At 32.2% G+C, this 15,092-nt stretch overlaps 1 protein-coding gene across 2 annotated transcripts; it reads left to right on the forward strand.

The window, feature by feature from the left end:
* The first annotated feature begins 2,398 nt into the window (after nt 1-2,398).
* On the forward strand, nt 2,399-11,694 carry LOC143048339 (uncharacterized). Of its 2 annotated transcripts, XM_076221976.1 has the most exons (6): nt 2,399-2,436; nt 2,924-2,959; nt 7,028-7,758; nt 8,600-8,769; nt 9,560-9,728; nt 11,414-11,694. In XM_076221976.1, exons 3-6 carry the CDS (start codon nt 7,047-7,049, stop codon nt 11,653-11,655), a joined length of 1,293 nt encoding a protein of 430 aa, XP_076078091.1. In that variant the 5' UTR covers nt 2,399-2,436; nt 2,924-2,959; nt 7,028-7,046; the 3' UTR covers nt 11,656-11,694. The 2 variants fall into 2 exon arrangements, with proteins under 2 accessions (XP_076078091.1, XP_076078092.1); XM_076221977.1 differs by lacking the exon at nt 2,399-2,436 and having other exon boundaries at nt 2,924-2,942.
* The last annotated feature ends 3,398 nt before the right edge of the window (nt 11,695-15,092 follow it).

Raw genomic sequence — 15,092 nt, forward strand, 5'->3', positions numbered from 1 at the left:
CTTTATTCATGCATAATAACCCCATTGCACAAAAAATATTTGAAGAGAAAAAACGAAAGAGACAGTTATTTATATTAATTGATTGAGATTTATATATATAGACAAATTTATATTTTTACCACTGTGACGCGACTCTGAGAGATCCAAAGATATAGGACGTTTGTCAGACGTGTTTTTAATCAATTCGTAAATGTTTGATATGCTTTACCGTGGAAGAACGACTACTGGTTTTGAATTTTTTGTCAGTTTTACGTCCTGTATCTTATTAAAAAAAATAAAATCCAATGAGTTTTACCAAACATATCTCGATATTTTTGTTTTTGTTTTACCAGGTTTTGGTTTCACATTCCGCCAAAAATGTTCAAAGAATATCACATGGTTAGTCACAATGATATCATTACACCGGCTCCACATACACAAATAATGTGAAGCTTGTTTTTTTATGCATGCCATGCATGCAATGACTTGTTTTATGTATTGAATATGTATAGGTTGACTTTTGTTTTTAGATATTTGCTACAGTCTCTTTACAAACAACTGCCTTTCTCTACACAAATGAATGCTGTCGACTCATGTTAATAAATGGTTAAAGTTTGTAACATGTTTTCAACTCTTCTCTTGTATTAATAGATTCAATGTACTTTAAAAAAAAATCAAATTCATCTACGTTTAAATTATGGCAGTGGCTATTTTGCCAGCACCAGCAATATAATGATTTGTTTATTTGTAGGTTCTTTGTTTAGAGTGAAAGGAGTAGGTTCAGTAAGACCCCCAGGGGCGGATCCAGTCATTTTAAACAGAGGGGGTTCCTAACCTAGGACAAAAGGGGGGGGGGGGTTTCCAACTAAATGTCCCCATTCAAATGCATTGATCGGCCAAAAAATCCCACTGGATCCGCAAATGACCCCTTCTTGGCCCCAAAATATAGCAGTTTTCAAAATTGTTAAAGTATAAAAAAGAAGATGTGGTATTATTGCCAATGAGACAACTATCCACAAAAGACCAAAATGACACAGACATTAACAACTATAGGTCACCGTACGGCCTTCAACAATGAGCAAAGCCCATACCGCATAGTCAGCTATAAAAGGCCCCGATAAGACAATGTAAAACAATTCAAACGAGAAAACTAACGTCCTTATTTATGTAAAAAAAGAACGAAAAACAAATATGTAACACATAAACAAACGACAACCACTGAATTACAGGCTACTGACTTGGGACAGGCACATACATAAATAATGTGGCGGGGTTAAACATGTTAGCGGGATCCCAACCCTCCCCCTAACCTGGGACAATGGTATAACAGTACAACATATTAAAGAACGAACTATAAAAAATCAATTGAAAATGGCTTAACTCATCAGATGGACAAATATACAAGTGTTTGACAATACAATGCACATATATCGGGAACTAGCATCATTAAGTCATGCTAAATTACTGAAATCTTCACAATTTTAGCATTTTAGTTATATTTTAGACGGTTTCCGTCTTAAATGAAAGTGACCGCATGCGTTTTCATTCTTAATATTGAAATGTAAGTTGTATTTGATGATAATACATAACATATATAAAGGTTGAGGATGAACACGGATGCGGCCATTTTAATTTTTGACAAAAACCATCTGAAAAGTGAAAATTTTTGACATATTTGATGAGATTTTTCATATTTAAGCTAGAATCTGGGAGTTTTTAATGAGTAAATCAGTTAAAAATCTTATACATATACTTATTGAATCAACTAGAATAGACACTTAAGTGTTTAAAAAGTGTCTAAAATCTTTCGTCAGATGAACTTGAAATTTAAGCCAAAATCGGCCCTTACCGGACCTACTCCTTTGATATTTACTTAATTTTTGTTATATTTTCAACATAAAAGAATTAACTAGTTACTGATCTTTGTAACTAACAGTATTGAATAAGAAAAAAGCTAAAGTTACATCATAATAATTTAAAAAAAAATATCAGTCAAAGTATAAATAACCATCAAGGATAACAAGAAAAAAACAAAATAAAAATATTAATTGAGCATCTTTTTGTTGCAAATGTAGTTGAAATAAATTGTGAAATCAGACCATGGTGACAGTCGTATAATGCTACATGTAAGCATAAGAATCAATCATTAATGATAAAGAAAAGGTAATTATTAATGAAAATTAACAGCCGATATTGTTTTAAAATTGTTAAAGGCTAAACTTTGGCCTCAATATCCAGAGGCGGATTTAGAGGTTTTTTTCAGGGGGCCCCTCTAAGGCAGTCATGCCCCCCCCCCATTTACACACACACTTACGAAAATTTCTAGATCCGCCACTGTTATCATGATTACTTGATTATGATATTATTTTTCTCCATTTCGTTGCAATCCGGAAACCTAACCGGTATCCGATACCGGTTTTAAAAATAGACATGAGAGCGCATTTCCGGTGTTTTGAAACATGTGTCATAGCCTGGGGTCCTGGCTAATCTTGTCAGTATAGCCAGGCGTGTATCAATGTACTGCCTGTCAATGATTGGTTAATACTAATTTTGTCCTCAATGTTTGTTTTACATCTGTATCCAATCAATTCTTGTTTAACATCAATTAGTAAAAATTAGACTGTAATTGTTTTTCTTTATGAATTGATGTATAGTGTTATCATATCTAATTAGTAGTATGATGATAATTAGTAAGCAGAAAAGGGTTAATTCTTATCAGCAATCGCCTGGTGAGAAAGTTAAAAGTTTAAGATTTCACAATGACATGTCCAAGGTGTCAATTTGATTCCAATTGTGCTGGATTACATCAAACATCAAAATTTATGCAAATATTTATTCAGCCTCACTTTAGATTCAGAGTCAACTGGCACTGAATCGATCACATGGTATTTGTTCCCCACCTGGCCCTTACGACGCGCAGCTAGATTGGGCCGGATCCCAGGCTACATGTGTCAAAGATAAATGTTAGTCTTTAAAAAAGGTAATATGAGGCAAGAGATGCATATGAAAGACCGCTAAGTCAGAATAAATCTTTCAAAGTCAAACTCATGTGTAATTTTGCTGTTGTAGAAAAGAAAAATGCTTCAAACTTGATAACTGAATATCAGAAATTATGGGGAAAGCCGTCATATAATTTTGGAACAACTACAAAATGTATTAAGGCCAAAATAAATTAAAAAAATGTTTGTTTCCACTCCCTCCACCTGGGTAAAAAATATTCCCCCCGGTCAAAAAATTATTTTCCACAAAAAAATTGAAATTGTTTTTATTCCCGAAAATAATTCATTTCCATTTTTGAAAAGTGCTTCTCATTTGAATTGTTTTATTGGGGCCTTTTATAGCTGACTATGTGGTATCGACTTTACTCATTGTTGAAGGCCGTACGGTGACCTATAATTGTTAATGTCTGTGTCATTGTCTTTTGTGGACAGTTGTCTCATTGGCAATCATACCACATCTTCTTTTAATATTATACTTGAAAGCAAAAAGATTAATAATCTAAATATATACAATAGTGGCCTCCACTGGACAAGTCAAACCATTAATGTGACCATGCTATGACATTCTGTTAAAAAAAAAATTAACCTGCCTTCCTGGTCTGTTTACAACTTTTAGGTTAGACCTTGGGAGGTGAAAAAGACATTCTTTTAAATGTGGCCTATATACATGATATAAAAGAATATCTTTTTTTTTTCTAGTGATAAAGAAGTTTGGAATCCTAGTATAAATTTTGACTGACACCTTACATCGACATTGATTAGGTCATCCAAGCAAAAAAATAAAAATTATATACTCAGAATAGCAATCTATGGTCTAGTTCTAAACACACCACAAAAGACCTTTATATGAGAAATATCAATAAGCAGAGGTGATAAATCAAAAGTGTACATGTAGTTCTAGTAATGCAAACTACATTTGATTCTTATTTCTAATGTGTTGTCATTGGAAGAACACTGTACAGGTGAAATGATTCTAACAATTGCAAAATGTATTGTTGACAAAAAGAGAAGAAATATGTTTTCTGCTATATTTTGCTCAGTGGTTTAAGACTTTTCCAATGACATCAGCATGATCATCTACATGTAATGACATGATGTTGATGTTTACATGTAAGAAAAATAAAATAAGAAGATGATGCCTTCATACTTAAACAGGACTTAAATTTAGCTAAACAATGATTTAAGTATTGGTTTTTAACCTGACAATTACTCTATCAACGAGACTGTTTACTTCATAGAGACACCAGTCCCTCAGGTCTCCATTCTTCTTGGTCTTATACTAAGAACAGAAACAGATACAAACATGACAAATACTGAAGTGTATTCACCATGTTCATACAATCAGACTTTAAAAAACATAAACATTGATATTGATAAATAACAAAATTGACAGCTGACTTTTCTGAATCAAAATCTCACTATCTTGAAAACAAGTAAAAGAAAGGACATAAATCTAAGCTTGAACACCACTCCTGTGCATGTGATCCACACAATATTTTTTTTTCTTTAAACAATTGGAAATTGTACAATATAGAGCTACTTGATACAAATGTTATCAATACATTTACCACAGTACCATTCCAAGCTCCTTGTTAGACATGCTTGAACATCTTAAATTGCCTTCATTACAAAACTGACACCTCTGCAGTGTTCCCTGCAGGAAAATGGGATCATGGTTATTGTGGTGACAAGTTGGAAATATAAATCATGTATTATAATATATAATTAGGGACAACATAAAAAAAATCAATGAAGGATATAAAACTGAATTCAAATAGTTTGGGGGTTGGGGTGGGGGTTCAAAATTGCTGCAAGTTTTGTTTAATTGACATCGATTTTATATATATCCTTATTGGTCAATCAATTTTTCCCAAATTAAGTTAAGAGAGGGGGGGGGGCGGAGGTAAGGGGGTCAGTGAAAAAACTATATGAATTAAGTTTTTTATCCTACATGTACATTGAACATTTGATGTCGTCCCTAAATAGAAATGTAGTTTGCATCACCTGCTACTGGTTTAATCTATACGCTGCTTATAAATAAATGGACAGTTCTCAAAGAGGTTTTGTTCATTTACTTTATCATGTTTATAGCTAGTCTATTGATATTCTTTTTAAAAAAATTAAACCTTCAACCCTTTGGTTTGTCAACTGGCAATTTAACATAAAAGTCTTCTAATTACTGAAGACAGAACAAGAAATTAACATATTTGATTACATTTATATCAACCATTATACACAAATACATTTGTGGATGAGGAATCATATAAATTTTGACTTTAACCATACACAATGATCATAGTTCAATGGGACTTTCTTCAAAGTTCCAACATCAGGCCTCGACAATAACGCTTGTCCGATTGTCCGGTACCAGAGCAAAAAAAGGTCGGACAAGTAAAAGCTATATCAAGCTTGTCCGGTGGGACAAGTAAAATTATTCTGCAGAAAATAGATTTGACGAACAAAGTAATTATAATCAATAAAACAAGAAGAGAAGAGAAAAATAAAGTTTGAATTTTACATTTTTACTTGCAATCGAATATTTAAAAGTGGTTCTTTATCAGGTACTTTTTAACAGGTAAAAGACATACTATTCTCGTAAACTGATCCGAATCAGTGGCGCTTTGCCCATAAGGTAACTTTACATGACAGTTCGTCACTAGCTCGAAACGATTCGACTCAAACTTTAATAGCCAGTTTGGCACCGTAGGAGACATATTTAATAGACATGATTAATAGACAGTTTGGTAACGCAGACATACAAAATGTATCGGTACCAAGACAAATCTGTACATCATTTTTCTACCTTATTCTGTTGCTTTAAAATAAATTATACCAGTATTTTTTTCAACAATAAAATAAATAAGAATGAAGAAATTATTTACTATAAAATTCACTAAATCATATTTGATCCCATGAAGTAAAAAACCATACTTGCAATACGGTGACCTATAGTTGTTAATTTCTTGCAGAGAGTTGTCTCATTGGCAATCATAACTCATCTTCATTTTTTTATGCCCCACCTACGATAGTAGAGGGGCATTATGTTTTCTGGTCTGTACGTCTGTTCATCCGTCTGTCTGTCTGTTTGTTCGTTCGTCCGTCTGTGCGTCTGTTTGTCCCACTTCAGGTTAAAGTTTTTGTCAAGGTAGTTATTGATGAAGTTAGAGTCCAATCAACTTGAAACTTAGTAAACATATTCCCTATGATATGATCTTTCTAATTTTAATGCCAAATTAGAAGTTTGATCCCAATTTAACGGTCCACATAACATAGAAAATGATAGTGCAAGTGGGGCATCCGTGTACTATAGACACATTCTTGTTTATTGATTGCATTTGAATAAACTTTTCAAGTTAAAAAAAACATTGACAGGCTTATCAGACGGTTCCTGATCATCTGTCTAGTCTTATAAGACTTTGGGATTTATGAAAACTAGAACCTGTGACATGACTAGATTCAGTTGTTTCGACTCATATTTTTTAAAAGTATTTCAAAAGATTCATTATGTATGAATCAAACACTGTGGAATCAACTTCTGTTTTATTGTTTTAGTTTTTTTTGTTCCTTTAATTTACTTATAATGCAAAAAAGATTATTCTTAAGATTTTTTTTGGACAAGTTACAATTTCATTCGGACAAGTAAGTTTTGGTATGTACTTATCCTACTGGACAAGTTGAAAAAAAAGTTATTGTAGAGGCCTGAACATCAGCGCTGCATGATCAGTATGTATCTTTATTTATGACCAAAAAATTAAATATAACTAATAGTTTTTTAAAATCAATGGATATTATACTGATTAAAATATAACTATTTTCCAAACTAAGCTTAAATAATTAAAAAAAAATTAAGTTTACATATGCTGTATGTAAAATCAAGAGGACTGCTTGAAATCCAAGATTGGTTCTTTAATTTTCATAAGTGGAGGGGCACAGCACTTATATAGAAGGTACTGGTCAGTACTGGTCTGTGGAAAATTCTTTCTTGACAAAACAATCTGCAAAAACTTTCCATTTGAGACTTTGATCCAACTTTTTTATTTATTTTGTAGTACAATACCGAAAGTAACTATGTTATATGACAGTGGTTTGGATGAAGATGACATTGAGGCCTTGCCAGATACTCCAAACAAGTCAGAGAAACATGAAAAATGCAACATGATGAAAATGAATGTAAATGGTAAAAACATGATGAATGGTGTGAAAGATGAACTTATTTATGATTTGAATGATCATGAAGAAGATGAAGAATTGAAGGGAAATAAAGAGAAAGGACCAAGCAAGAGGAAATTGACATCATCAATAGAACCTGATATTATTCACAAAAGATTGAAGAAATCTAAGAAACTGAACTCAAGACTTGAAAGACTGTTAAAGATTAAAAACAGAAGAAACATTATTCCCTCAGATCCCAAATTATCTCCCTTATATACTGAAAAAGAAATGAAATGGACATCATTTGAAGTCGATAAGGATATTAAAAGTGTTGAAAGTGATTTAGACACTAGTAGTTGCAATGCACACTCAGTGATTAGAAGTGTTCATATAAAAAGTGAATCTATGGAATATTGTACTGAATGTAAGAAATTGTGTTCTTCTAAATGTGCATGTACTGTTCAAAAATCAGATGAAGCAAAAAGTCACAATCAGATTAATGATATGAAAATTAATGTTTTTTCTCTTTCTGTGAATTCTACATTGAATAGCATTCCTACAGAAGATAGAATAGTAGCTATGGATTGTGAATTTGTTGGGGTCCATCCCAAAAATAAGAGCGCTCTAGGTAAATTAGTTGTAATTTATAAGAAATAGAATGATTTACATTTTTATGTACAAAGAATATACCAGATATAAATCATAATGATATTTAAAGTCAAGGTAAAAAGTGTGTTCCAATCTGCAGTAGACAGAATAGCTGCGAACTGTACCTCTTGTGGTACTTTTTATATTTTTTTTATTTTGCAGACCATGTCCACAAATAGTCCAAAAATAACAGAGCTACATAAAATGTACGGTTCTGAGGCTATAGACAGAAAAGTTTTATGAGATATAATTTTTATCATTTCAGACACAAGGATCTTGACTTGCACTGTACTAAATTTTTAAAATGTATATATTATATATAATTGTGCAGTTAAAACTGCTTTGAAATTTAACATCATGAACATTGAGTTTAAATATGCTGTATTGTAAAATCAAGAGGACTGCTTGAAATCCAAATTGTAAAATGTTTATTTTCTTAATTTCAAAACAAATCTTACAGTTCAAAAAGAGATATTAATTAGGATACAGGAAAACATTTATTTTGGACTACATTGTCTGTATATATGGATTGTTTTAATACTGTGTTAAATAATGTGAATAAAAAGAGATGTGGGGGGACGTTCAGAAGACATGTACAGCAACCAACAATCATTACAATCATGACAATACATATATGTTAAAAAAAAACCTAAGAGACGTAAAGGTAAACTTTTCACAGATATCATTCATGTCATTTTACATTTGAAAAAGATGCATTTACAATTAAAATCAGTTTAGAAAAAGTACTTTGAAACATTTGACTTTCACTTGAATATACATGTACATTTGTGTATAAAACATGATACTCATTTATATTTCAGGAAGGTGTTCAGTTGTGGATTTCTACGGAAATGTATTATATGATAAGTTTGTTAAACCAGATGAACCCATATTTAGCTACCGTACGCAGTGGAGTGGTATACGAAAAAAGAATTTAAAGAATGCTATTCCATTTGCTGTAGCTCATCAGCAAATATGGAATTTACTCTTGGTAAATATTTGAATATTATTAATAATATTGTGTCAGAGTAAGAATGATTTGTGAGCTAACATTGTAACATACCAAAATCACTAGCATTTAATAATATACTATCACCGTGACATCCAGGGTATGTCATTATAAATGTAACAGGCTAAGTAATTTCTACTTTACATTGTACATGTTGTACTTGTAACACAATATGTGTATGCATTATTTTGTACCATACATGCATTCACACAAAAATTCTAAGCAAACCTTACTTATAGATAAATGTACATGTACATAATATAGTGACTCTTGACTGGGGAAACATTATAACATTGTAAATACATGTAGACTAGTTGTTCAAAGTTTAGAGTGGCAGATAAGATTCTCAAAAACACATTTCAGAAATAATGACTTGCTTTTATCATGCTTATTTCAGCTGTTTTATTGTTCCCGATTTAAAATTGAAGATAAGTTATTTTTACTGACATAACAATTTACAAGTAGATCAAAGTTAATACATGTAATATGAGATGTATTTATTTTGAAAAAAAAAAAAACGGATACCTTCATCATGTATTACATGTACATGTATGAAGTATATAAATACATTTTATTGACTGAAACATAAAATTTATGAATGCAATTCAAACAGATGATTTTTTCTTAAGCCTGGCTTATGTTTTCACAAAACTTATACTTGTATATACCTGATTGGTCATTTTGGGAAAATGTGTTACATGTACACTTAACAATAATTACATGAATGACCACCAAGAACATTTTACTCATGCTTTTGTTGTTTCCTTTCCAGGGTAAAATAATTGTTGGACATGCATTGTTTAATGATTTTAAAGTAATGAAGATACAATATACAGGAAAGCATGTGAGAGATACAGCAAGCTATAAACCACTTAGGGCTTTAGCCAATCTATCAGAGAATACTGCACCAAAACTCAAAAATCTAAGTCAAATTTTATTAGGTAAGGAATGATAAATTATAAATAGAATACAAACTAAAATGGCAAAAATACTGATCTCCAAGGAAAATTCAAAATGGAAAGTCAGAAAATGAAAAGCTCAGAACACATCAAACGACGGGTAAACAACTCATATCCTTGACTTGGTATAGACATTTCCTTATGTAGAGATGGTGGGTAAAACCTGGTTTTATCATATTATATTATAGAGATAGACTAGGGAAATAAGTCGTCATATTTTTTTAAACAAGCAAATGAATATGTAATTAATGTTTAGAATAAAAGTATGTATAGACAAACAAACACATTAACTCAGTCTCTTGATAGTAATAAATTCCAACAATTTTCTTTAAACTTTATTGTAAATTGAGTAGTTATAATGCCACTGGTTGAGTATCACAATAATTAGAACTTGCATTCTGATATCAGATGCATATATCTGTATGTAGATTTTCTGCAAAAACCTTAACAATAATTGCACACAATAATTTTGAATTTACGGTATTAAAACTTTTGCACATTGATCCTCAGAAGTTAAAGATGTGTGTCTCCTATTTTAGACAAATTGGAACTTTTTTTCTTATGATTACTTAAGTATATTTGTTGAATATGTTGAACTTAATCATTTTCGTTATGTAACGCTAAGAAAGCTACCTTGATTATGTATGAGGGTCACAGACCTGTCAACTATCATGATTTAGGCAGTATTATCCTGATTTTCATGCCTTAACCTGATACTGGGATCGATAAACAAGTCAAAATCCAGATTTTCACAAAATTTATTCACTACCAATTTTGTAGTTTTTCTGATCAATTTCTACAAATCTGCAATTTTACCTGTCGATATATTCATGACAAGTTTACGACCCTAAGCTAACCTGTGTCTGATTGATAATTATGATCTTAAAAATTAATTAATTTGTAAAAAGAATCTGTTATTCCGCATTTCAGTTTTAATCAATTTATCATATGATCACAAAAAAATCAAATTGTACCTTAGTTTCATGACCTTAGTTTCATGACAAATTTGTAATAAACCAAAATTGAAAACTGAAATATATAAACTCAATAGAAAACAATGGTTATATAAATCTTACAATCCATTAAAATCAGATGTGTTTTTGTCCAGTTCTAATTTAAAGTTGATCCCATTTTGAATTCATTCTAATGTGTATAAGCCTAGCTACCCAGCCTGTAAGAGACTAAAAACACCACTCAACAGGAAGAAAGATAACTAAAATTTTATCCATTTTCTCATTAATACTGATGGAATAACTCAAGATCTGTTTTCATCCTTGTAACTTTAGGACGTTTAGGTTCAGGGTTAAATCCCCATGTGGAATTTTTAAAGGTTGGCTGGTCTGGGGCCAAATAGGGATATTTTTTTTTAAATAGTGGGATATGTTCATGATACTCACTGAGTACTTTGCAAATTGCACTGGAAAATATTTTATGGACATTGTTTTGTCCAAGTTTTTATACATGCCTATAACAAATGTGTACTTTTATATATTTAAAATAGTGGTCCACATGACCTGACTATGGGGTGTGGGTTTTGCTATTTTTTAAGACAATAGTGACCTATAGTTGTTATTTTTTACGTCATGTAGTTTCTGATGGATAGTTATCACAAAATGGTTATTTGCAATCATACCACATGTTCTTATTTTTACATTAAATACTTTTAGGGAGAACAATTCAGACGAAAGAACATTGCTCTGTTGAAGACAGTATGGCCACTCTGGATTTATACAAGTTAGTAAGTACTGAATGGGAACAGTCAATTCTGGACAAAGAAATTAGACGTCAGACTCACAATAACAAAGATATCCTTGACAACAAAAAAGAGGAAACGTGTGACAGTAATTGTGATTCTAAGTCATATCTAAGTGATGAATTCTGGCCTCAGTATTTATTTCCGTCAAACTAAACATGTTATGAAATTGAAAATAAAGCATTATTTATTTTTTGGTTGTTTCTGCCTCAATTGCTTCAATTTGAATCATGGAATACAAGAAAAGTGTTTTGCTTTTATCTTATCAACCAGATGTGAATCCAGGATTTTGAAAAAGGTGGCCCTAGCTAGGCAATGTTTGGAGTAAAACAGGGCAACATTCAATATCGTAGCTGCCACGTAGTGCTACTTAGATTTTTGTCGAGCCTGCAACTTTTGTTGCAGAAAGCTTGACTTAGGGACAGTGATCCGGCGGCGACTACAGCAGCGGCTTTAGCTCACTTCTTAAAAGCTTTATATTTTAGCAGGCGGAAGACCTGGATGCTTCATTCTTCGTATATAGATGCTCCATGTTACGAAGTTTCCATCAGTCACATGTCCAATGTCCTTGACCTCATTTTCATGGTTCAGTGACCACTTGAAAAAAAAGTTCAGATTTTTTGTAATGTTGAATTCTCTCTTATTATAAGTAATAGGATAACTATATTTGATATATGCGTACCTTGCAAGGTCCTTATGTCTGTCAGACAGTTTTCACTTGACCTCGACCTCATTTCATGGATCAGTGAACAAGGTTAAGTTTTGGTGGTCAAGTCCATATCTCAGATACTATAAGCAATAGGGCTAGTATATTCGGTGTATGGAAGGACTGTAAGGTGTACATGTCCAGCTGGCAGGTGTCATCTAACCTTGACCCCATTTTCATGGTTCAGTGGTTATAGTTAAATTTTTGTGTTTTGGTCTGTTTTTCTCATACTTTATGTAGTAGGTCTACTATATTTGTTGTATGGAATGATTGTAAGGTGTACATGTCTATCGGGCAGATGTCATGTGACCTTGACCTCATTTTCATGTTTCAGTGGTCAAAGTTAAATTTTTGAGTTTTGGTCTTTTTATCTAATACTATATGCCATAGGTCAACTATATTTGGTGTATGGAAATATTTTATGATCTTTATGTCAGTCGCGCAGGTTTTATTTGACCTTGACCTCATTTTCATGGTTCAGTGAACAAGGTTAAGTTTTGGTGGTCAAGTCCATATCTCAGATACTATAAGCATTTAGTATATTCGGTGTCTGGAAGGACTGTAAGGTGTACATGTCAAACTGGCAGGTGTCATCTGACCTTGACCCCATTTTCATGGTTCAGTGGTTATAGTTAAATTTTTGTGTTTTGGTCTGTTTTTCTCATACAATATGCAGTAGGTCTACTATATTTGTTGTATGGAATGATTGTAAGGTGTACATGTCTAGCGGGCAGATGTCATGTGACCTTGACCTCATTTTCATGGTTCAGTGGTCAAAGTTAAATTTTTGAGTTTTGGTCTTTTTATCTAATACTATATGCCATAGGTCAACTATATTTGGTGTACGGAAATATTTTATGATCTTTATGTCAGTCATGCAGGTTTTATTTGACCATGACCTCATTTTCACGGTTCATTGCACAGTGTTAAGTTTATGTGTTTTGGTCTATTTTTCTTAAACTATAAGCAATAGGTCAACTATATATGTTTTATAGAAGCATTGTTAGCTGTACATGTCTGCCTGGCATGGTTCATCTGACCTTGACCTCATTTTCAAGGTTCATTGGTCTTTGTTTAGTTATCTTGGTTAATGTTAAGTTTATGTGACAGTTATAATAAAGCTTTGCTTTATACTTAGGACTATCAACATAATATCAATGATTAGTGTAGAAGGAGGGACATTTCACCGTGTGCACTCTTGTGACTATTTAACGTGTAGCTATAGACTACCTGCTACATAGATATTGATAGCAGCTACATAGCCACTATCTAGCTGCTATGATATTGAAATCAACCCAGGTAAAAAGTCTTCACGAAGGATAAATGTAGCTATGATAAGGGAAGGCTAGGCATCCTGGCCGATCCCCCGTAAATCCGTATCTGTGAACTGTTTCAACTATGCCATCAAAAAGTGCCAGGATTAAAGTAGTGTTTATTATGTTAACCAACATTCCTTCATTTAGTTTTACCATATTTCTGGCTATAACTCTAAATTTGTGGAGATCAAATGCAACCCCCTTCCATACATTCAGCACTCAATGTCATTACATAACATAATAGTGACACCCAGTGGTAAACTACCATAAAAGAACCCAGAAACTAGCCCAGTAAACATGGTGACCTATATTTATTAATTTCTGTATCATTTGGTCTCTTGTTGAGAGTTGTCTCATTGGCAATCATACCACATTTAGCTTTTCTTATTTTATATGTTCAATAATGTTTGATCTTTGACAGAATAGTCAAACTATGAATAAAGGACACTTTAATAGCACATCTTTTTTTTTTATGCCCCACCTACGATAGTAGAGGGACATTATGTTTTCTGGTCTGTGCCTCCGTTTGTCCGTTCGTTCGTCCGTCTGTGCGTCCGTTCGCTTCAGGTTAAAGTTTTTGGTCAAGGTAGTTTTTGAAGAAGTTGAAGTCCAATCAACTTGAAACTTAGTACACATGTTCCCCATGATATGATCTTTCTAATTTTAATGCCAAATGATAGTTTTGACCCCAATTTCATGGTCCACTGAACATAGAAAATGATAGTGCAAAGTTCAGGTTAAAGTTTTTGGTCAAGGTAGTTTTTGATGAAGTTAAAGTTACATCAACTTGAAACTTAGTACACATGTTCCCTATGATATGATCTTTCTAATTATAATTCCAAATTAAAGTTTTGACCCCAATTTCACGGTCCACTGAACATAGAAAATGATAGTGTGAGTGGGGCATCCGTGTACTATGGACACATTCTTGTTAGACCTATGCAATGAGTGATGGGCAAGGTAATTTTGCAAGCACCTTTCCTAATATTCAACATGTTCAAGATAAATCGTTTCTGTTACATTTTCACATTATAGTTTTACTTTAGTCCTATACTATAATACTTCAAATTAGATTCTTGGAAAAGTGCAGAGAATTTAGACTTGAACACAAATGTACATAAATCTGTAATTGTGTTGGATGTTCAAAGTTCTTGTTGATATTTGACAGTTTAGCTAAGTTACTTAATGATTTTTAAGGGTTTATGGTGTATATACACAAATGCAGATGGCTTAATGAATAAGCTTGACAAGTTTAAAACCAGGTTCTTATGTGATAATAAGACACCAGACATTATACCTATTATAGAGATCATCTGAAAGAATATGAGGTATATTTTATCAAAGACAAAATTAACTTTAAAACAAGGTATTATATTAAACTGGAAATCAAAATCGAGTTTAGAAAACCTGCATTACTTCTTACCGCTTTAATTCATGATGTAAGTTAGATTATTTTTTAATTTGAAGAAGATATGAAGGTTTTCTAAACTTGCTGTTGATTTCCTGTTTTATTTAATACCTTGTTTTAAATGGATAAGAGTTATGTGTAAGGAATTTTCAAAGCAAGGCAA

Source organism: Mytilus galloprovincialis, chromosome 10 (genome assembly GCF_965363235.1).
Source record: "Mytilus galloprovincialis chromosome 10, xbMytGall1.hap1.1, whole genome shotgun sequence".
In the NCBI taxonomy this organism is placed as follows: Eukaryota; Metazoa; Mollusca; class Bivalvia; order Mytilida; family Mytilidae; genus Mytilus; species Mytilus galloprovincialis.